At 29.8% G+C, this 24268-nt stretch overlaps 1 protein-coding gene and 1 pseudogene across 1 annotated transcript; both read left to right on the plus strand.

Moving 5' to 3' along the window:
* The first annotated feature begins 225 nt into the window (after positions 1-225).
* LOC120092646 (HMG-Y-related protein A-like) lies at positions 226-1363 on the plus strand. The gene is made up of 2 exons (XM_039050792.2): positions 226-505; positions 598-1363. The coding sequence occupies exons 1-2, from the start codon at positions 431-433 to the stop codon at positions 1078-1080; spliced, it is 558 nt and encodes a 185-aa protein (XP_038906720.1). The 5' UTR covers positions 226-430; the 3' UTR covers positions 1081-1363.
* Positions 1364-15576: 14213 nt separating this feature from the next.
* Positions 15577-17230, plus strand: LOC120067472 (plastid-lipid-associated protein, chloroplastic-like; annotated as a pseudogene).
* Positions 17231-24268: the final 7038 nt, after the last annotated feature.

Below are 24268 nucleotides of genomic sequence, written 5' to 3' on the forward strand. Positions count from 1 at the left end.
AGCAGCACGGAATACTGAGAGTGGTGGTTATCTGGAACTCGAAACTCCAAAGTAGTTTTCGGTACTAAACCAAAAAAATTAAAAAACAAAAGAAAAGAAAAAAAAAAAAAAAAAAAAGGAGGGAAAGGAAAAAACAACTATAAGGAGGGGAGGGCGTGGAAATTAGGACCCACAAGCCACGTCATCGATCCGTGTCGTAAAACACTAAACGCAAATTCCAGCCCTGAGATCCTCACCCTTAGCTCTCTATCCCCAGCCGTCAGATCTCCTCTGCTCTTCCTCCTGATCCCCTCCTCTCCCTATTTCCCCTTTTTAAATCCTCCCCTTTCCCCTTCTTCAATCGTCTTCTTCCCACCAAACCTACAGTGTTTCTCTCTCTTCCTCCTCCTCTCTCTAAAATCACATCATCTCCGCCGTCTCCACCGCCGCCATGGCTACCGACGACCAACTCAACAACCCACCTCAACCACCTCCCCCTGCTCCCTCTCTCCCCCACTACCCCGAGGTACTTCAATTTCTCTCTCTTTATCTCTGCATTTCTTAATTTCTCTGTTTTTTTTTTTTTTAAATTTAATTTCGAGGAAATTTCTTCCACAGATGATTATGACAGCGATCGAATCTCTAAACGACAAAAACGGAGTGAGCAAATCGGCGATTACCAAGCAAATCGAGTCCACATACGGCGATCTACCCCCTGCTTTCTCTACGCTTCTCACTCACCACTTAGACGTCATGAAACAAACCGGCCAACTACTCTTCGTCAAAAACAACTACATGAAGCCCGATCCCAACGCCCCACCAAAGCGTGGCCGTGGCCGTCCTCCCAAGCCTAAAGTCCCTCTCCCGCCAGGCACCGTCGTCTCTCCACCGCGCCCACGTGGTCGTCCTCCCAAACCCAAAGATCCATTCGCTCCCATTTCACAGCCTAAGAAGAAAACCACCCCGGGCAGTGGAAGGCCACGTGGCCGCCCCCCGAAGTACCCGAAACCGGCGCCGACCTCTGCTCCAGTCGCCGGTCCTCCCAGAGGTAGAGGACGACCACCGAAGGTAAAGCCGGCCGTCGCCCCTGTTGGTTGTTGAGTGGAACCAAAAAACAGAGGATGAGAGAGAGAAATAGAGATAGAGAGAGAGAGAAAAAACGATGAAATTGCTTAGGTTGTGTTTAGCTGCAGAGAGCTCTCCGGGAATTGCTCTGTTTTTCATATTTTTTTTTTCCTAATTTTAAAAATTTTTAATTTTACTTCTCTCCTTTTTTAATGTGTATTACGTGGCGGGTGATGTATGGCTGTAATTCTGGGTGGGGGTTAGGAGATTGTAATTGCATGTAAGTTATTTTACTGGCTGTTAGGGCTTTTTTCCCTCTTTTTTTCTCTCTTTTTTCTCTCTTAAATTCTCCCAAAAAAAAAAAAAAGAGAAATTAGTTTTAATTTATGCGGCCACTTTAACTTTTTTGTTTTTTTGTTTTTTTAATTTAATTAAGTTTTTTCCCCTAACTTTTGATACTTTAATATCAAATTGCATAAATTTCTCGTGGGATGGTTATAAATGGCTTTAGTTATTTTAATTTTAAATACGGAACATGATTCCTTTATATTAGAGTTGGAATTTATAATCAAATTGACAAAAATGAAAAGTTGTTTTTTATTAATCAATAAAATGATGACTATGGCCTTGCTTCATACATTTGGGTTTTATAGGGTTTACTGTTTTTGGATTTTTATTTACGGCATTTAATGAAGTATTGTACGTCTACTTCTACTATTATTATTATTGTTATTATTTTATGAAACTTGGAATTTGGTTTTGAAATATATATTCAATTTTTGGAATAGTTGTTTTTTCCTTCGAACAAATTTAGTTTTGAATATCAAATTTAGGATAAAACATCTATGATTTCTGTATTTTGAAATTTATTCGTTTTATTTTTCTCTACCGCCATCATTTTTCTTCAACCAATTTTGAGATTTTTGTAAAATATTTGCATATGGTGTTTAATTGAAGAAAGTTATTATTACCCATAGTCGAATGGGTAAAGTATCTATTTGGTTTGACTCATTTTTAGACATTTTTGGTTGGGTAACATTTTTTCCACCTGAAAATCAGCTTATATTTTTTCAGTTTTTTACCCTAGTTTAAGATAGGGAAACTTATAGACTTATTTTTCAAAAAATTTAGGGAAATTATTTTAGATGGAAAAACTCTCGAAAAGTTTAAAAACAAAAACATTTCAAAAATTAAAAACAAAAACAAAACAATTATCAACCTACTTAGAATTGATAATAAAGACCACTCAAAGTGAGTATTAACTATTCCGATCAAATTTCTCATACTCGTAAACATTAAAATAAAAATATGTTAGTTTCTATAATCTAATTTTATTTCATTTTCTTCATGAATCTTTTTTCTATTTTCTACTCTTTATTAATGCTTGACCATGTAATTATTCAACTAAGTTGAGGTTAGCTCATTTGTAGTGATTCGATTGTTGTATTAAGAAACGTAATTCTCTAAATCTAGGATATGATACTTTATTTTAAATATTGAGCTTGCTTGGTAGGCCAAAGATAAAAATTTGAAAATAAAGAATTCATAATTTATATTTTATATTTCTATATGTGTTTGATAGTATATGGATCATAAAAATAGTTGTAATTGTCTACATAGTTGTGTATACATTCGAATGTCTAGTTTTAGTTTTTGTATACATATCTTGAGGGTTTAAGGGTGGGTTTTAGGAAGATTTCCATGAATGGTCTATCGATGGGACATTCTTCTACTGATTTACCTCTCCCCCTCTAGAGAGGTGATGGATTTGATTAATAATTGTTTGGTTGATTTTATTGGGGTAAAGAATGCAATTGAGGAAATTTGGGCTTTGACGAGTAGGTTGGGTCCTGTTTTTTTCTCATATTGTCCCTATTAACTAAAATTTTTTCAATCAAAATATTATATCACTATAGTTGAATTGGGTTTAGTATTTATTTTCACCTAAAATTTTTGTATTTGAATGATTCAAATGGCAAATTTCTTACTCATTAATAATACACATTAAACTAAACTCACTCTGGCTTGTGATTTCTGTTCCTATTTATTACTAGGACCAATATTTTATTGTAGATGTTAATTGAAATGATGGATGCTCTAATTTTATGAAAATATAGATGAAAATGTTGGTTGATTTTTTTTTAAAGAAAATTAAATTCAAAACTTCATAAAAAATATTTATTAAAAAGTTCGTAAATAAATTTATTTAGAAATTTACAAAAATTATTTAAAGAAATGAAAAATCATTTATTTCTTTTGAATAAGTCTAATTTTCTTTCATAGGTTCACAATTAGCGATATTTGGTTGATATTTTATTTAGAAAAATACTTGTGTATTCTTGGCTCCACCTATCATTTTGAAGCCCACATAGTTGTTAAAAAGTAGTTTGCTATATATGTGACAAACATTTTCTTTTTGAACAGCATTTTTTCCTATCGGGTGCAAAAGGTGCAACTCAAAATGTACTAAAGTATTTTTTATTTTATCTATATTTTCATCAAATTTTTGAAGATACAATAGAAATGTTGATTCCCCTTCCTGAACATATGAACATCGTTATATCATGAAGAGCCTTTTTAAGTATACAAATAAAAGCCTAATTTGAACGGTAAAAAGAATAAACAAAATTTTTATTGCTAAAACTTCGTTAATTCATAGATTTTCTTTATTTTTCCTCCCATTGGTTATTAAATCCAAATGTATTAAACCACAATTTTTGACGTGTCTCTTTTTGTGTGTATTAAATCCGAACATATTAACTCATATTCAATCACTAAAACATTCAATTTCTAAAATCCTTTGACGATTCCATCATTCTCCTTTCTTCTTGCTATTGCCTATATACCTTGATTAAAGAGAGGTAGTTTTAAAACCTAAGAAATGGAAGCAGGGGACACAAGGATATTGAAGAAGAGAGGAAAAATATAATTATTTTTTTACCATAGATTAAAAGCACATAAGAGGGAGGAGATAGAATGGGGAGGTGAAATGTGGTGCATATAAAGAATTTCCATGCACTAATGGTAACAACATTTTATTTTTACTTTTTGTTTTTGAAAGGGCAAGGTATTAATGCAACATTTAAAAGTTAATTAGTATTTTTGAATCGAGATATTAACAATTTTTGTCTCTAAACTAATGGTAAATGTATTTTTATCTTTATTTTTTAAAGTTTAGGGTCCTAACGAATTTTTATAGTGTTTAGGAATATTTTTGAAAGAAAGTACTAAAAGTTTGTGTAAAAAACTAATAGTGTATGTATGTATGCATGGGAATGTGTATATATATACAAGAGTATTAAAGTTTTAAGGGTATTATAAGCTGGAAGCATTTTTGAAGGAAAGAACAAAGTTTATAAGTAAATTTACCTTATTTTGCTAAATGAGAATAACTCAACTGATATAGTGCTTGTACTATCGACCTCTCGATTAAAGGTTTGATTCTCCCGTCTCATATATTTAATTCAATACTTTTACGAGAGAAAAAAAAGTTTAAAATGGGTTCTAAAGTTGAAAACCTAATATTTTTTTCAGATAATTGTTAATTTAATAAACTTTGGATAATTAGTGTTTGATAATTCAATGATTTTGACTTTTTCATGTACAACAAGTGAGTTGTGAGTGATTTCAATATTAACTTTGGAAAAGATTACATACGATCAATTTGGCTGAACTATAGTCACTTTGACAAGAATTTTAATGTTTAAGAATTAGATTTTATTGGCTAAAAATAATCATAGATTCTTACTGGTAATAACCGACCATAGCATATTTAAAATTTTATTCTTTTTATAAATGTTATCGTTGTAGTCACTAAATGAAAATTTCGGTCTTTTGGATTGAATTGCCCCCATTTTGCACTTTAAGTTGAGAAATTTACATAGTTGGTGTTAAACTAAACACACTTCAATCTTAAATTAGTAATCAAAACGAAAAAACTATGAACATTCATCGACAAAATCTTGCATACTTCACTTTTCTAGGCGTTTATTATATTTATACTCATTTTGTTCTGATTAAATCTTTGATTTATATCATCAAAATTTGGTCGAGATCCCACATTTTTTTTTTTTTTAAATTTGGATCATAGCTTTTCACATCACCCTGCCCGACAACCCTCAAAATATAGTTCATGGTAATCATGACAATCAAGTTACTCATTTACTACTAAAGCTAGGAATTCAACCTAATCCAAACAATAAGAGACATCAATCAAAATCATCTAGACGAACTTAACTCAACAATAATTGATATAAATTTACTCTTTTAAGATTTGAAGTTTAATTTCTATCATTTTTATACTCAACTAAAAATAGTAAAAATAGTAAAAATGTAAAGTGACGATAAGTTATTTGTAGTTGTAGTTTAAAAAAGTTACATAATTAAATTCTAACTGATATTATTAGTTGTATTTCAAAATAGAATTAGCCTCCACAAGTATTTACTTTAATCACATGTTTATTTTTCACATAATTTAAGATTCGTTTGGGTTGACTTAAGAAAAAAGCGTTTTCAAAAAATTCATTTTTATTTAAACGACAAAAATTGTTAAAAATACACTTCAAAAGCTATTTTGAGTGGTTGTCAAACACTCCAATTTTTTTTCTAAAATGACTTATTTTTTAAATTAAATATTTAAAAATGCATTTTAAACATATTTTTACTAGATATCAAGTAATCTAGGAATCAAAACAAAGCAATAACAACAAAACTATTTAAAGGCAAACAGACATTAAATCACCCTGGGTTTGAGTTAAAAAAAAAAAAGTAACAAACATTTTATTTTAGCTGATTATTTATTATGTGCTATCCAACCCAAAAATAAATTATATTAATCAAAACGTAGAAGTTTAAAGAAAATGCGAAAAAAATTTATAATAGAATGTACATTTTTGTCCCTAGGTTTTGAGCAAGTTTAAAGAAAATGAAAAAAAAAATATATATAGGAAAATGTACTTTTTGTCCCTAGATTTCGAATCTTCAATTTCAATGTATTTTTACATTAATATGAAATAAAGTCATTTTAGTTATCAAAATGCATGACTATTTACTTCAACTCCTCCAAATTTAATCTGTGTATTAAGTTTTTAGATTTTCAATTTTGTGTCAACTAAATTTTTAAATTTGTGTTTAATAGAATAATAGGTCATTAGCTATTTTATATTTTTAAAATTTATAGATCTACTGAACACAAAATTAAAAATTTAAATTTTCATTCGACACAAATTCAATTTTATACTTAATAGATAATTTTTTTTAAAAATAATATATATCAAGAACGTATCAAACATGAAATTGAAAGTTGAGAGGCTCTTTATTTTTTTTTTAACCTTTTTTTTCTTTATTTTTAAAAAAATCAACAATTTATAAGATATAAAATTGAAAGTTCATGAACTAAATTTGTAACTAATTTTTTTTTACTCATCTTAATATTTTTGTGAAGCTTTAAATTAAACTCTCCCAAACAAAAGCTCTGGATCTGCCTTTGATTCTTAAGTTTTAAGTTTAATTTTAATTTAGTCTCTAGGTATTAGAATGTTACAATCTTACTTTTGATATTTGAGTTTTTTTCAATTTCTTCGATAAGTTTCAAGATTTACATTTTTAACCATGTTTTTTTCTCTAAATACCCACTTCCAGTCTTTAACATGAATGCCTATTAATTGTTTAAAAAAATTGAGGCTAAAAGTATAAATCTTGAAATATAGGTACCAAATTGAAATAAAACTCATATCTCATGGGTAAGATTATAATATTTTAAAAGATGAAGACTATATCGTAATCTAATTGAAAACTTAAGAAGTATAAATTTAATATTTTGAAATTTAGAGAGGAAATAAAAATTAGATTCAATAGTATTAAATTGGAAAAAATATATTAAGTATTTTGAAATGTATAGTATTTTTAAGTAGCCTTTTGAAATATGTTAATAAAAAAAGATGGAAAAGTCGAAAGAATCGTAGATGGTTAGATTTTAGTTTAAAAATAAAAAAATGTAGAAGAGAAGAAAGCAAAGCAAATATCTTTACAGATAATGTTGTACTGTTAAGTGTCAGCAAAATAACTTTTGGGCTGCACGCCTGAGATCTTCACCCAATTACTCTTTTTAAAATTTGGGGTATTTTCAATTTTCCTTTTAATTTTTTGAAAAAAAATTAAAAACCATTTCTCTCTGCACTTTCTATTATTGCCTTTTAATGCACGCTATCGAACAAAAAGTATACCTTTCTTATTATGGTATTTATTTTTCCTCATCAAAATTATTGATACTAGTATCTAAACTTTCTTACTTTTCAAATTTCAATTTATATCTAAGGGTTAATTAGAAAAAATATGTAGTTTTAGAAGCTAATGGGAAAATGGATGGTTTTCAAACTATTTAAAAAAAGAGGGTGAAATTTTGTTTTAATTCGAATGCGTCTCTTCAAGAGACATATTCAGTTCATTAAATAAAAAAAAAAAGAAAAATCGAATTGAAGTCGTTTTTTTGAGTAGATGCATTTGACCGACATTCTTTTTAATTATTTTAACCCTAAAATTAAAAATAGGATTTTTAATTAATTTTTTAACATGAAATTTACAATAGAAAGTTTAATTCTTTTAAAAACTTAATCATTTCATTAGTCTCGTTTTTTATAGTGATAATAATGTTATCATTTTATTTTGATATACACAATAATCATACTTTGATTTAAATTGAGGTTTCTTTAATTAATTTCATATACTCGATATTAATGATGTTCGATTCGTTTAATTCCAAACCATTATTATTGTATTTTATATAAATAAATAAATAACTAAATAAATAATGTTCAATATTTATAAAGTTTGTACTTTGTTCCAAAAATATTTTTCATATATATACATTTTTTAAAAACAATTATAGTTAATATCAATGAAATTGGAACTTTGTTCCAAAAATAATCTTAAAACTTTTTAAAACTCCATTAATACCTTTAAACCAACATATATATTATTTATATATATATATATATATATATATATATATATATATATATATATATATATATCGAAAATACCTTCACCATTTTTTTTGTTTGAAGTTATTAGAAACTTGTGTAAAAAGATGGATATTAACCTTCCACGATTGCATTAAAATTTTCAAAACTCTTTAGGAAGTTAAAGGTGTTTGAGGTGTAGACTAAAATTGCATTTTCTTACTTGATTTTGATTACAAGTACAATATTTTTTTTACTCATGACCAGAAGAAGATCCTCTATTATGCTGAAATCGATCTTATTGAGTCACATAGTGTCCATGATCACCATGACATCTTACACTTGATGATTGGCCCTCCTCTGTAAAATGTATACCCTCGTCATGATGTCAACATGTCACGTACTGATCATAGACTCGACGAACATGTGAAGTTTGCCATTCTTCCATACTCAGCATACTCAGTGTTGTTGGAAAAAATTCAAAAGTTGAAGGAGATGCCATCATGGAACTATGTGTAAAATGATCGAGTGAGGTTGCTGGATATTCATTCTGAACATTAAGTTGAATATGAATATCATGAGTTTTGCTGGATCACCTTGTTTTTTTATTAGAACATTACCATCGAAATATCACACTCGATATATAAAGGTGATTCTAGCAAGACCCTAATAACAAATAATGTCATATTTGGTCAACTAGACTGAAAAAGAATTGAAATAACACGTTAATGGCTTAAAGAATTATATTGGTATGCAATTAAGCAATAAAATTAAACAGTCCTAGTCAGTATATATTAATTTATCCAATCTTATTATTTTCAATTTTTTATATGGACCTTTTACAACTTATTCCATATATATTCAAAATGTCCAAATTTATTATCCTTTGTCCGAATTGAACATTATTTTTGAAAAAAAAAAACCTAACAATTTGATATTCAAACATTCAATAATTCTAAAAAAATCAATATAAATATTTTCTTGTATAGACATGCATCCTCGTTTTCCATCATCCTAAAATTTTAAATATAAATATTTTCTTATATAGATATGTACCATCGCTTGATATTCGAATTTTAAAAAAAAAACTCACAATAAATTTAATAAAAATCTAACCAAAAAAAAAAAAAAAAAAACTCAATAATCCATAGCAAAAAAACCTTGTAAATCTAACAAAAACTCATAACAAATTTGATATTCAAACATTCAATAATCTAAAAAAATCATTATAAATATTTTCTTATATAGACATACATCCTTGTCTTTCCATCATCCTAAAATTTTAAATATAAATATTTTCTTATATAGACATACATCCACGTTTGATATTCTAACAAAAAAAAAAAAAAAAACCTCATAATAGATTTAAGAAAAAATCTAACAAAAAAATCATAATATGCATGGAAATCTAACAAAAAAAAAAAAAAAAACTCATAACAAATTTGATATTCAAACATTTAATATTTTTTAAAATCAATATAAATATTTTCTTATATAGATATGCATCCTTGTTTTTCTATCATCCTAAAATTTTAAATATAAATATTCTCTTATATAAACATGCATCCTCGTTTGATATTTTAACAAAAAAGAAAAAACACTCATAATAAATTTAACAAAAATTCTAATAAAAAAAACTCACAATAGGCATGAAAATCTAAAAAAAAAAAAAAAAACTCAATAATTCATAACAAATGAGCTCATAAACCTAACAAAAGAACTCATAACAAATTTGATATTCAAACCTTCAATAATTCTAAAAAATCAATATAAATATTTTCTTATATAGACATGCATTCTTGTTTTTCCACCATCCTAAAATTTTAAATATAAATATTCTCTTATATATAGATATGCATCATCATTTGATATTCTAACCAAAAATCTCATAATAAATTTAACAAAAATCTAAAAAAAAAACCTCATAATATGCATGAAAATCTAAAAAAAAAAAAACTCAATAATTCATAACAAAAAAACTCGTAAATCTAACAAAAAAAAAATCATAACAAATTTGATATTCAAACATTCAATATAATTTTAAAAAAACCAATGATAAATACACTCTAAACAAATTAATAATAAAAATATTCAAATATTCAATATGCAATATACATCATTTCAAATAAAGTAAATAACTAAATACACAACATTGAACGATCATTTGTAGAACTTTTTTCGAAGATAATATTCACTATAAATAAAATGATAATATTAAAAAAATCAGTATAAAATCATGGAAAATTTAATTTTTCATTAGATAATAAAAATATATTAACTTACTAAAAGAAAAATATTGCACCGAAATAGAGTAAACGTTTGATGAAATTATAAATTTACTGAAGAAAAAAAAAATAAAAAAATTATAAATTTACTGAAGGCAACCATCAATTTGATGAAATTATAAGTTTACAATAAAAATTAATACAAATGAGTAAACGTTGTTTTTTCCCCTTAAATGTTGTTTTTTCCCTCATATATTTTCTAAAAGAAAAAGGTTTTCTGCAGCTTTTTTGATTTGTTTTCACGAATTTATTTAGAACAATACAAAATTTCTCTCTTTTGTAGGCCATGATTTTAAGTATATAATAATTCACACGAAAACTTAATCGCCAAGAACTTTGTGAAAGTATATAACTATTTTTTTTTTAATTTTCAAAATTTAGTTTGATTTTTTAAGCCATCTGTAAAAATAGATAACAAAGGAAAAGATTTGGAGATGGAAATTATATGCATAGATTTAATTTTAAAAAATAAAAATAAAAAACAAAATGATTACCAAATTAAGATTTAGAAAGTGAATTTTCAAAACAACTTTCTAAGGTCTCGTACTAATTTATTTTCAAATAATGAAAGAATTCAAACACAAACAATATAATCCTCATTTCAATACTTGGTTTCCCAATCAATGTGAATCTTTGTAAACTTCTCGTCCAAATAAAGACATCCAAAGATAAGTTAAAAGTTAAAATTGTTGGAATAAATGGTATGTGACTATTCGTGTCAAGTTGCATAGTTTTATGAATGAACGTGTCTTTTTAAAATTTAACTGATTTGGGCAAGGGACATGACTAAATGACCACGAATTAATCTATAATATGTATTTTCTTTATATCGTTGAATCTACGGATGAGGTGCTACTTTCATAAGAGAGGTAATATGTTCTATCTTGGAAGACAATTACTCATGAGAGTGTGAGTAAAATTGTCTCAAAGGAAATAATGTGAATTCATTGGGCTTACATTTTTTTTGATATACAAGATTATGTATTTTTTGATTTTTTGTGATATTATTAAATAACAATTGGGGGGCATTTACATTGATTCTACATACTACATACGGGAAACAAACGGAAACAATATTAGATATCCTAAAACAATTGTATACAAAAATAGAATATTTGTTTTAGAATTCAACAAAAAAATATATATTAATATTGTTTTATAATATTATATGGAATAAAACAATAAATGTAAAACACAACGAATTCTAAAACAAAATTAAACAGAAGCGATACTTTAATTTGACGTGAGCAACTGAATTAATATAAAAAATTCAACAAACGAAAAACGTTCGGAAGAAAATTGTCTTAAGATTGTTATATAAATAATATCATAAAAAATAAGAAAATACATAATCTTGTATATCGAAGAAAATCTGAGTTTAATAAATTCATGTTATCTCGTTAAAATAATTTTACTTACTCCATCTGAGTTTAATGAATAATTGTCTACAAAGATAATGTATATTACTTTTCTTACGAAAGTAACACCTAATCTACAAGATCCAACGATCTATACTTTATTGAAATAAACTGAACTTCAAAGATTTTATGAAAGGAGAGAAAGTTTCATGGAGAAAATTGCTTATGAAAAAGGCTAAAAACCAATTAGAAGAAGAGACATATTTAAAAACTAATTTGTGGTCATTAGAATATTCATGTCTCTACTTCAAATTGGTTAAATTTTGAAAAGATATATTAATTCATGAAAAACAATGCAACCGTACATGAATAGTCACATATCATTTATTCCGATAAAAATTTCTCTATTTTAATTTTCAAAAAGTTATTTAAATTTAAATCCTCTCGAGTAGTATTTATGTTCTAATATCTATTTAAGATTTACTTTTATATATATATATATATATATATATATATATATATATATCATTTAATAAACACTATCTTAACACTTAGAAAATTAATAATCCAAACATACTAGAAGAAACTAAATTTGTCCTAATAAAATAAAACCCAAGATTTCTATAGCTTTTTCCATGCTCTAAATCTTCTGTAAAACCAGAACCAGAAATTCATAGCCCTCACTCTTACTTCAGGATAATGTCTCAATTAACTTTTAATTATTATAGTCTTTCTTTTAATTTGCCCCTCCAAAGTTAAAGAGTGTAATTTGTTCCTCTGTGTTTGCAAAAATATAGTAACAAACATTCCATTTAATAATTATTTGTTTTCTTTTTTAAATAAACTCTATTCCTCTTAATTTTTTAAGATGACTTTCTTATTTCTTAAATAAAATAGTCAAATTCCATAAAGATAAACAAAATTTTAAAAACTACACTTTTTAGTTTTCAGAACTTAGTTTGATTTTTGAAAATATTGTTAAGAAGCAAATAACAAAACAAGAATTTCAATGTAGAATGAGTGTCTATAAACTGCATGATCTGTTTAGTAGGAAATCTGAAAACAAAAGATTCAAGAAACAAAATTGTATTTCATGTTTTCAGATATATATTTAGTATTAAATTTTGAAATTGAATTCTAACAATCGTTTGAAATGTATTTGATACTATATTTATAAATCATAAAACTAGTTGTAGTTAGGAACTATGGCACATATGACCCATAATAAATGACATAAATGAAAAATAGGTACCCTTTCCAAAATCAATGGATTTTGGCCTTCTGCTTGTCCTTATTATGTGAAATTACCACATTAACCCTAAACACATTCTTTTTCTATTTTTTCGTTTTTGTAGCGTTTTTTCTTCTCTCTCTCTTTTTTTTTTTTCTCGTTTTTTGTGATTTCTTCTTCTTCCTTTTTTGCTTTTTTTCATGCGACTCTTTTTTCTGCATCTTTCTGCATTTCTTCATCCTTTTTTTACTTTTGTTTTTTTTCCCTACATTTCTTCATCCTTTTCATCCTTTTGTTTTTTTTCTTGCATTTCTTCCTAATTCCCCTTTTTTCCCTTGCGCTTCTTCTTCTTCTTCTTTTTGTGTTTCTTTGCATCATACATCAAACATAGAGTATAGAGCATTAGAGTATAGAGCATCAGAGCATCGAGCATCAAGTGAACTTATGAATCGAGCATATGTCGGCCTTTTGACCCTTAATCTCAAATTAATTACTTTTAATTAATTAATTAGTTAATTAATTAATATTTTGATGATAACAAATCTGCTTTTATTTATTAACAGTTTGAGTATTTTGAAGGGTCTGTTGTGTAGAGCTTGAAACAATGGTTCTAACGCAATTTGAATCACTTAAATCGAAACTCAAAGGAAGAAGATGACCGAAACAAGTTTAACAAAAAAATTCTGAGCTAATGACGTGGCATAATTTTTGTCATCAAAGTGAACCAATTGAAAGATGCCACTTGGAGCATGAGAGGAAGAACACATGGTGGCTTTTGAGATTTTGGATTGGTTTCAAAAAGAAAATCATTTTAAAAGAAAAATGAATTTAATATTATTTTATGTTTGTATCTAACAGCTAGTTTTGGATAATTTTTTTTGTTGGATTTTAAAAGAAATGGTTTAAAAAGATATATATTATTATATTATTATTTTTTTGTTTCTGTCTAACGGCTAGTTAAGTTTAAAATCTCCATAATTAATTTTTCTTTTCCAAGATCCAATGACCCTAATTAAATGTGGTTTTTAACCATTTTTCCTCTCTATTTAAACATTTCATCTTTTCCAAATTTTAACAACAATTTTTACACTATTTTTCAATCCTCCATAACTCAAAGCCACCATTGTTATTCTCTCTCTAAGCTTCAGGTTTCTTCTTTTCATCTTCTTCTTGAGAGAGTTATTTTATGTCATGAAGATTGATTAGTTATGAGCTCAAACTTATATACCAAGTTTTTTTAGATACTTTTATTGTGTGATTTAAAACTTTTTTTAAAAAAATATTGTAACGGGTTGATCCTAACCCATGAAAAGGATCGAGTTTGCTCTTGAACCCGTAAAAGGAGCAAGGTAGTTGTTTGACTCTCATCTGTGGAAAGAGTAAAAGGAGATTTTTTAATTGAAATCCCAAGAGGCACTCGGGAGAGTGGATGTAGGTCGAGTTTGATTGAACGACTATAAAATTTACAGTGTCTACTTCTCTAACTCTTTATAATTATTTTGCATTTAATTTTAATTGCATGATTTTGTAATTGGTTGAGATTGGTTGAGTATATCGTTACATCATTTTTATCAATCTTGTTATTTAGTATAAATTAGAGTTTTTATTAATTTAATTGAAAAATATCTAATTACATCAAACTGTGCCTACATTAGTAAAAATTCTTGTTTATATTACTAATTAATAAAAGTTTGTTAATTTTTTTAATTGGGTCTATATTAGTAAAAAGTTCTTCACTAGTTTAATTAAACCCTATTCACCTCCCTTTAGGGTTTCCATACCAATCCAACAATTGGTATCAGAGACGGGTGCTCTTTTGTTTGTGACAAACATTTTCATAAATATTTTAGATTGATACCTATTGCTTGATTTTCTCACTCCTACAATTGGTATCAGAGCGGGTAACTCTTCTACGTAAATTATTTTTCAAGTACTATTTTGATATCTAAATCATCTTATTAATATTTTGAAAAATTATTTAAAAGCTTAAATTTTATGGCAACTTTAGAAAATCATTTTCTTGATAAACCTACATTCTTTGATGGAAATAAAAATTGAAGGTACCCCTGTGAGGGAAACCTTGAGCGGAAGCGGGATTGTCCCAAATCCTAATTAATTTTAGAAAAGCAAATTTACAGAAACTAATTACAGATCATGCATTTATAAAAAATATAACATGCTATAAAAAGATGAAAAGAAAAGAAATTTTAGGGTTTTCAGAAAACCTTACCATTTGAAGACTTTCTTCACAAAGAACCTTTCCAATTGGCACTACCACAAATGCAACCTTGCATTATAAGAATTTTGGGCTTTAATGTCGGTTGAAAAAAGTGAAACCAGATGTATAATGTCGGTTTTATTTTTTTATTTATTTTTAAAAGCGAATCTTTAATGTCGGTTTTAAACCGATATTGTAGGTATACCTTTAATGTTGGTTTTACCTACAATATCGGTTTAAAACTCACATTAAAGATCCGTTTTTTTTAAAAACCCATTCCCCCCCATTTTTTCAATTTTCTTTTTCATTTCATTCCCAGACTTCCCTATCTATCTCTTTTCTAAACCCTATTTTCCCCATCATCGACTGCCGCCGCTCGTCGTTCCCGCTCGACACACGCTGTCCCTTTTTGTGCAACCTAGCGTCGTGCAACCCATGCTGCCGCACCTAATCGCTTGCGTCTCATCAATCGCATGCGTCCATGTTGCAATTGTTGGTAGGAATAGAAGATACACTATTGTTCTGACCCTCTCCTGTTTCAGTCATTCCTTGCCCCTTTCAAAATGAGCCAAGCCATAGTTACAATGGTAGATTACGCAACTTGAAGCGAAGAATCCAACACCTACTCCTACTGAGGCCCTGACTCCGCTCAATGGCAAATGGATTCTCGCGTAAGTTCTCTTAATAATACCAAACTTGATACTAGTAACCTGGTTGGTTATTTCTCCAACAGTTGTTTTAATAACAGCTACCTCTTTGTACTATATGATTGAACTTCGTATTATGAATCGGGAAAAAGATTCCGAATCAACGAAACCTAGTAATTTTTTTCGGATGACTGAAAAGTTGGAACGAGTTTAATCAAATTTCTTTTTTGCTGACTAATCACACATCTCCCTTGCAAAGCTTCACGAATTTTTAAATATTATCGGTAATTTCTTGTACATGTTGATCTTGAATATCATATTTGGACTTAGTATCGACCTACCATGTGGCGTTGTTACTTCAGCTACTTCCTGTTGGGCGAGTCATATTGTTCTGTGTTAAACTAGAATGTATGGGCCATTTAGAAGAGGTTTTATTAAGTTTTGGTTTCCTTGATGGGATTCAGACTTGTGATTGAGATGACTGCAATTGTCCTTGCATCTGGTTTTGTATCAATTTCTTTGAATGTGGCCAGCTAGCTGAAGTTGCTAGCGTTGTTATGTTAAATCTTTGCTTCACTAAACCTTAGAAGGAAATCAAGAGAGTCTTTACAATAGCTTTTTACACCTGATAAACCCGCCTTAATTTTATATGGCCAGAGTTGTAATGTCTAGAGGATGATCATAACCTGCTAAAACTTTTTTTGTCCCCTTTTTTTTGTCTTTTGTTGAAATCTATTTGCTGTCTATTACGTACTATCAGATGATTGGTTGCAACAATTCTGCATTACAAAATTATGTCACCTTAAGTTTCTTAATATGAATGTTTGGGGATGTAGGTACACATTGTTCTCGGATATGTACCCACTGTTGTCTAAGAGTACATTTCCATTGGTCAAAGTGGAAGAAATTTCACAAACAATTGATTCAAAGAGCTTCACTGTCCAAAAATCCGTCCAGTTTTCTGGCCCTCTAGCCACCACTTCCATTAGTACTAATGCAAAGTTTGAAGTTAGAAGTCTCTAGTGTGTACAGGTAAGCTAGAATCTTTCGGTGATCCGACAGTCTGAACGGTAAAAAAAAAAAAAAAGGATTTTCTTGTCCGTAGGTGCAATCTCAACTCTTTTGACTTTGTAATAAGCTAATATTTATTTTCAAACTCAACTGTTTTTCCAAATAAAGTTTGAAGAAGGTGTCATTAGGATTCCCCAGCTAACGGATTCATTAATTATACCAGAAAATGTGGAGCTTCTCGGGTAGAAGATTGACCTTTCACCATTCAATGGCGTCATATCCTCCATTCAAGATACTGCTTCAAATGTGGCCAGGACAATATCGAGCCAACCACCGATCAAGTTCTCAATCCCAAGCAGCAGTGCCAAGTCTTGGTTGCTAACTACTTATCTCGATGAAGATCTTCGAATTTCACAAGGAGATGGTGGTAGCGTGTTTGTACTCATCAAAGAAGGCAGTGCTCTCTTATCTCCCTAAATATCTAGTTCAGGGAATTCATGGTTCTTTTTTATTCTTGTCTTTCTAAAAAACACAGTGGATTTATTTTGACATCAAATTACCTATAAAATGGACATCTCAGAATCTTGGAGTGGCCAAGCTTGCTCCCCATTTTAGATGAATCAAGTGCGCATAAATTTGTGAGGGATATGGACTTTAGGTGAGCCATGAAGTTGTCTATTGCTGGTATATTCTCAACTATGGCAACATGTCTGTTTGTTTATTTCCTCACACAGTATCTATACAAATATTGCTATTAGGACATCTTTTCGTACAATAAAATTTGTGTGTTCATATTTAATGGGTTGCTTCGTGAACATAGTTCTTATCCTGATCTTTTGGAATTGTTATTAGGAAAGTGTTCACAACATCTTCAGATCTATGCGTAAAGCATGATGGTATGGAATGTTGTGTAGACCATTTGACATTCACCTGTTGCTATCAGAACTACATAAATAACCTATAAAACATCAATTAAATTTGTTATCTATGACTCTGATTATGGTGGATGAAAATTTTGCAAGTATTTGTTGGCTTTTCTTCCCTCTCCTGGATTAATGACTTAGACGCTTAGTTTAATCTTGTTCCAGCCTAGACTCAGAGTTCTTGGCTTCTACTTCCAATGATGGATCAGTAACATTTGCCTCACCTTTCTGAACCTTGTTTCTATGCAAGGATTGGAAGGTCTGTAGCTTATTGAGCAAGGTGGTTAGGTTGTAGGCAATCCTGTTCATAATAGCATTGCTACGGAAGTGAAGGAAACTTTCAGGCAAAGATTTCAATATGAAATTAACTTGACTGGCTTCATTGATGGAAGACCCATTCATCTCTGCCACATTAAAGTAGACCATAATGTTGAGAACATGTTCTTGTACAAATGCCCCTTCTAGCATACATGCATTGAAGATGTGTTCTAGAGTGTAATGCTTGAGCTGTGTGGATGGATATCCGAACATTCCCCTCAGGGACTCCATGATCTCATGAGCTGTGAGCGTGGGCTCATGCTTCTTGGCCAAGACTTCGGTAAGACTAGCCAAGATATACACTCGGGCCTTTTCGTTCACTCTTGTCTAGCATTCATGTGCCTTTTGAACGTTTCGAGGAGCTTTGGAGCAGGAATGGGAGGACAATCCTGCATCATGACGAATCGAAGATCATCAATGATCAAAATTGTGTTGATCGTGTTTTTCCAAGATGTATAGTTTTTGCCTGTTAATTTGTTAGTAACGAGCAAGTTTAATGTAGCGGTAGTCATAATATAAATTGAAGAAAACAAACAAATTATTAGATAACTTGCATTAATCAAGAAAACAACCAACCGATTTTAGAAAAATTCTAATATACCCTAAGTGACATCTAATTTTGCAATGATGTTTCAGTGAGGTAGGACAAAAGTCACTGTAAGGTAATCAAGTGTCTCTTCACTGAATGAGACATTCTCAACTAATAGACAAAACAACTCCTTGTTATTGTCATTATTAATCACCATTATTCGGTCCAAAATTCGTTAAACTAACTTAACAATTTTTGTAAGTGTAACCTCTCATTTTAGGTTCTAGATTTTTGCCCCAATGAGCTAATTGTAGGGAAAAACTAATTGGGACATAAAACTAAAGTAACCCTATCAATTTCTGGAGATTGAATAAAGCGTCATGTAAAACTGCCATCTTTTAGGGGACACCCACAATGCCACGAGGTGATGCATGAAACTTTACTTCAACCTAATGAGAGAGACCGAGGGATGTGTTGTCACACGTCTCACTCCCACTTACTATAAACATCCTCTCCATTCACCTTGATATTGCTCTACAAAAATGCCACCTGTAGGAGGGACACCCATGGTGCCTCGAGGTCGTGTGTAGATCTCACGGTGTGAACTTACAGGGAAAAACATGTAGAGGATAAAATGAAGTATCATATACCTCATTTTTCTCCCACTGAGTGTTTTACCTAGGGTTATTTAACTTAGGAAAAACCCGATTACTGATTTTTTACTAAGTGAACGTTTAATTTGCTAAAAAACACTTGACTTTGATAATTAAACAATTTTGATTGAAGTCTTATGAAACTCTTTAACAAACTTTAATCGAACTTGCATGTATGTAACAAATCTATCTAATTCACCTTTCCAGATAGGTTCCCAAGTAGGGGTGCGGTGTTTCCATCATCTTAAGTATCCCAGCCTAGATAGAACTCACCTTAGACAAAATGTCCCTTATAGATACATTTATTACACTTTTAATCTTTTATTAAGAATCAATTTAATCCTATAAATCTATCTGAATCATGTTTTAAAACATTTTCAAAAAAAAAGAAAAGAAAAGATTATAACCTAAGGTTTGCATGCAACTCTGTATTATTGATTTTAATTATAATTTCATTTAGTTATAACGATTACAAATAAATGAAACAATTATAAAACAGTCATTGCATGTTTGACACACTTTAGTTAATTATAACATTTATAAGTTAACCTAAGGTAGTATCGTGCTTTATGCAATCTCAATTTCATTACTAATATATATAACAATTATATATATTATAAAGAAATGAAAGACATTAATAACATACTATATAAACATACATTCGTACTTTATATTATAACCCTTATAATATACATGATGCATGTATATGTTATTAATGCATGCATGTATATAATATAACAATTATACTATATTATGCATGAGCATGCTATATAATTAAATCATGCATATTCAAATATTATAACACTTATAATATAAAATGATGCATGAAAATAAATGCATAACCTATGGTGGGATTTAATTCTATATGACATACATTATGACATATCTAATAAAACATACATCACATGTATATTTAAAATAAAAGTTAATGGGCCGGGATAGGACACTAATGAAGCAATTAAATAGCTAATTATTATATTAATAAAAAAAGCTATCCAGTTTGAAACAATTGAATTGGGCCTCAAACCGCTTGAACCAAGCCATAAACCGGTCCAACTAGCAATCGAACCGCCCTTGAATCGCTCGAACTTGGCGAACCATGAGAGAACGGGAGAAAATTCTTTGCCATGCAGTGTCGCGATGCCACGGAGAATTTTTTCCGTTCACCGCTCGGAGCATCGCGACGCTACTGTGCAGTCTGCTATTGTACAGAAACGTTCTCCTTCGAATCGATGTCCAAAAACACCTCCGAATCACCAGAAAACCACCGGGAAGCATCACGAGTGACTCAAAAGTAAATACTTACAGACTCTATAGTAATTAGGCCCCAAAAACACGGGCCTTTATAATCAAATTATAAATATAAAAGCCATAAATCTATACCCTATCCCGAAAACATCCATTAACAAACCACATTCATCATAAAAAGTCATTCATCACATGAATCAAAACACAAAATGCAAAAATTTTTATCCCACCATTACTGTAAAATTAATTAAAAAAAATGGGCAATTTGGGATTAAAACCACATTCTGATATAAATTGAACTCCTGTGAGGGGAACCTTTAGCGAAAGCGAGATCGTCTCAAATCCTAATTGTTTTTAGAAATTTTTTTTTTACAGAAATGAATTACAGATCATGCATTTATAAAATACAACATGCTACAAAAAGATGAAAAGAAAATTTTTTTTAGGGTTTTCTGTTTTCAGAAAACCTTACCATTTGAAGACTTTCTTCACAAATAACCTTTCCAATTGGCACTACCATGAATGCAACCTTGGTATTCTCTGAGATGAGTGGTGCAAGAGTAGTGGGCTCTGGCTAATTTTGGGACTAAAGGAATGAAGAGAATTTTTTAGAGGAAGAAAGATTTGGGAGAATTACAGAGAGTTTACCGTGTCCACATCACTTTCCCTTTTTTGCGGGAGGAAGAATGAAAAACCTTTGTAACACGTATGTGGTGGAGAGAAAAAAGGGGAAGGGAGTTACAACTCCCTCCCCATAATTAATTTTAAAATTAAAATTAATTAATTTTAATAATAAATTAAATAATAAATATTTTATCTATTTAATATATATTCATATGATAACTACTTTATCATATGATATATATTAAACTATATATTATATCAAATATAGCGTATAATCTATAGTTTAAATATTGTATCATATACAATATAACCTATAATTTCTTTTCTCTCATTAATGACATTTAATATAAATCATATTTACATTAAATTTTAATTATATGAATCTAAGTCACATAATTAATATTTGAAACATATTCAAATATTTAATGTCTCTAAAAATACTTTCTATTATAATGTAACAAATACATTATAGTAATCATATATAATCAATTTAATCATATCACATATAATTAATTCCCTCAATTAATTTGAACAATTCAAATTAATCCAAAAACTGATCCTCATTAAATCCTATTAACCTATCAAGGTGACCTCATGGACCTGTAGCTTGAAGCTCCAACGTCTTTAATTAAATTATTCACCATCCATTAACTATTGGGCACTCCACTAAAGACGGACAGCTCACTCTTCACACTACAAATATATTTTTGTGTCAATTGGATATAACCAGTCAACAGTACAATGATCCTTTACAAATTGCTCGTAAGTACAGTTAGGCCAAAATTACCGTTTTTCCCCTGTAGTTACATCTAACTCCTTAAGTACAACTAATTCCTCTAATGAATAATAAATCATTGACTAATCTCTCTTGGGCCAAGAGAACGTATGATGCCACATTGTCCAAGTCCCGGAATTAGCAAAGGGAGCAATTTATCTACTTACCTCGACATTGGGGAAGGAGTGAATTCCATCTTGTGTAGTTGTGTTTTCAGTTCTTCAATCAAACAAATCCCCAAAATGATAGGCTTGTTGAGTCGACGACTTAACCACTCTCACCCATGCAAATCAAAGAACCACCTTCATAGAAAGAAGTTCACAACTTACTTAGGACTCAGGTCGTGTTACCTATGGTCATTCTGATGAAATGTAAGTCTATATTAAGAACAGTGTTATATAATGAGACTACACATTTCGTGGTCCGGTCTTATACAAACTCCTTTGTATAAAATATCCCCATTCACATGTCTCCACATGAATGATCAGAATCAGATCATTTATAGTGCTTTACAAAAATAGTAACATCTACAAAGAAGGCCATACTCGTAGTGTCACAAGGGTAAGGTATCCAACCTTATCCATCTACTACAGACCATTTAGGTTATCACTTAAAACATAGTAACATCTACAAAGAAGGCCATACTCGTAGTGTCACCAGGATAAGGTATCCAACCTTATCCATCTACTACAGACCATTTAGGTTATCATTTAAAACATGATCCATCCGTATGTCTCTACATACATGTTTAAGCTACGAGATAACCTTGGAACTTAGTTTATTGATTTGTGATTAATGCAACAAATTTGAAATAAAATATCATATATTTTATTGAATGAACAATGAGTTTGTACAATACATGGACACACTATAGGGCCCTACGAGATTTAGGACATCAACCCCAACAATTATGATGTATGGAAAAATAGAATGAAAACATTTATGCTTGCTATGGGTTTCTACATTATGTATGTTTGTGAGCATGATTTATCTAAATTGAAATTGAATAATGAATTGCTCACGTTCAATGTTAAAGCCATAAATATCATATATTGTGCTTTGGATAGAAAAACATGTGACAAAATTTTACATTTTGAATATGCATATGATATTTGACAATTTCTTGATATTATGTATAGTGTCAAAAATTCTCCTTGTAGTACTAATGATTTATTTGATGTGAAGGAGAATTATAATTCTTAAACTAAAGGAAAAGTCCATAAAGTAGAAAAAGAAAAATGTGATGGATCTTGTTTGTGCTTAATGACTCATTTGGATGAAGATTTCGGTGATGAAAATGAGGCAAATAATAAATCCCTTTCCTACAATGAGCTATATGATGTTTTTGAAGATATGCAATGATAACTTGTAGAAATACAAGTTATTGTAGTCTTTTTCTTAGAATAATGAGGTTAGATAAACAAAATATGCGTTTATAATACTAGGAATTTAGGCTTAAAAATATACTTGTGTTGAAGTACGTGTAATATCCCTGTTGACCGCATATTATGAGTTAATCTGCGCCGAAGTGCTGTATTTTGCAATTGATCGCAGGAACTGTCCGCATGCGCTAAGCTCACACCTGATGAAGAAACGGTTGATCCCATGTCTTGAGATCTTTGACGTAATCCTATTGGATATTTTGCTACAACTCAAAATGATGACCATGACAGCAATGTTGACATTCTCACCTACCTAGTCAGGGATGAAGACTAACCATTGCAGGACCTTGAAGTTGACAATGGGTGGCTCTATAAACAGAGCCTTGACGTCAATTTCAAAGTATCCAAATTTTTGTCTTAATTAGAATTCAGTGATCCCAAGCAATAGCACAGTCGAACACTTCTCTGAAGATCCTTTACTTCCAAAAACCACCTCCGACTACTACCAGAATTTTGTCAGAGCAAGAGCTTGAGAAAGCCTTTTCCATTTCATACTACCATTTATCATAAACAACCTTGCCATTACATCTGTTTGACGCAAGAGATTGCTAAAAACCAACCTTCCATCATTTTCTTCCTACCTTTACTGTTATATTGCATTGTAACTTTAAGAAATCAATCATTTTTGTAAACAACACTTCTAATTCTATCTATATATTATCATGACCACTTTCATCATCTCTTCTATCTTTATCATCACTTTTGCATTTACCATGATTAACTAGTCTCCACGGGGTAAGTGAAAAGTTGAATACTATGAATTAAGTTGAATCTTTAAAGGTTAATCTTATTTGATTAGTGTATGACTATTTAAATACTTACCTATGATCACTCATGGAGTCAAGTAACTATGACCAACTATTTGAGAGGATAAGTAGTTCTGGGTCTCACTAAGCAAAACAAAAAGTGTTTCTAGAGATAGAAACAACCTTATGTTCAACTCAACATCATTCATGCGTCTTAGAGATATGACAAATGTGGCTGGCTGTCGAGAGGTGTGCGA

Source organism: Benincasa hispida, chromosome 12 (genome assembly GCF_027475165.1).
Source record: "Benincasa hispida cultivar pf3 chromosome 12, pf3_genome.v1.1, whole genome shotgun sequence".
NCBI lineage: Eukaryota > Viridiplantae > Streptophyta > Magnoliopsida > Cucurbitales > Cucurbitaceae > Benincasa > Benincasa hispida.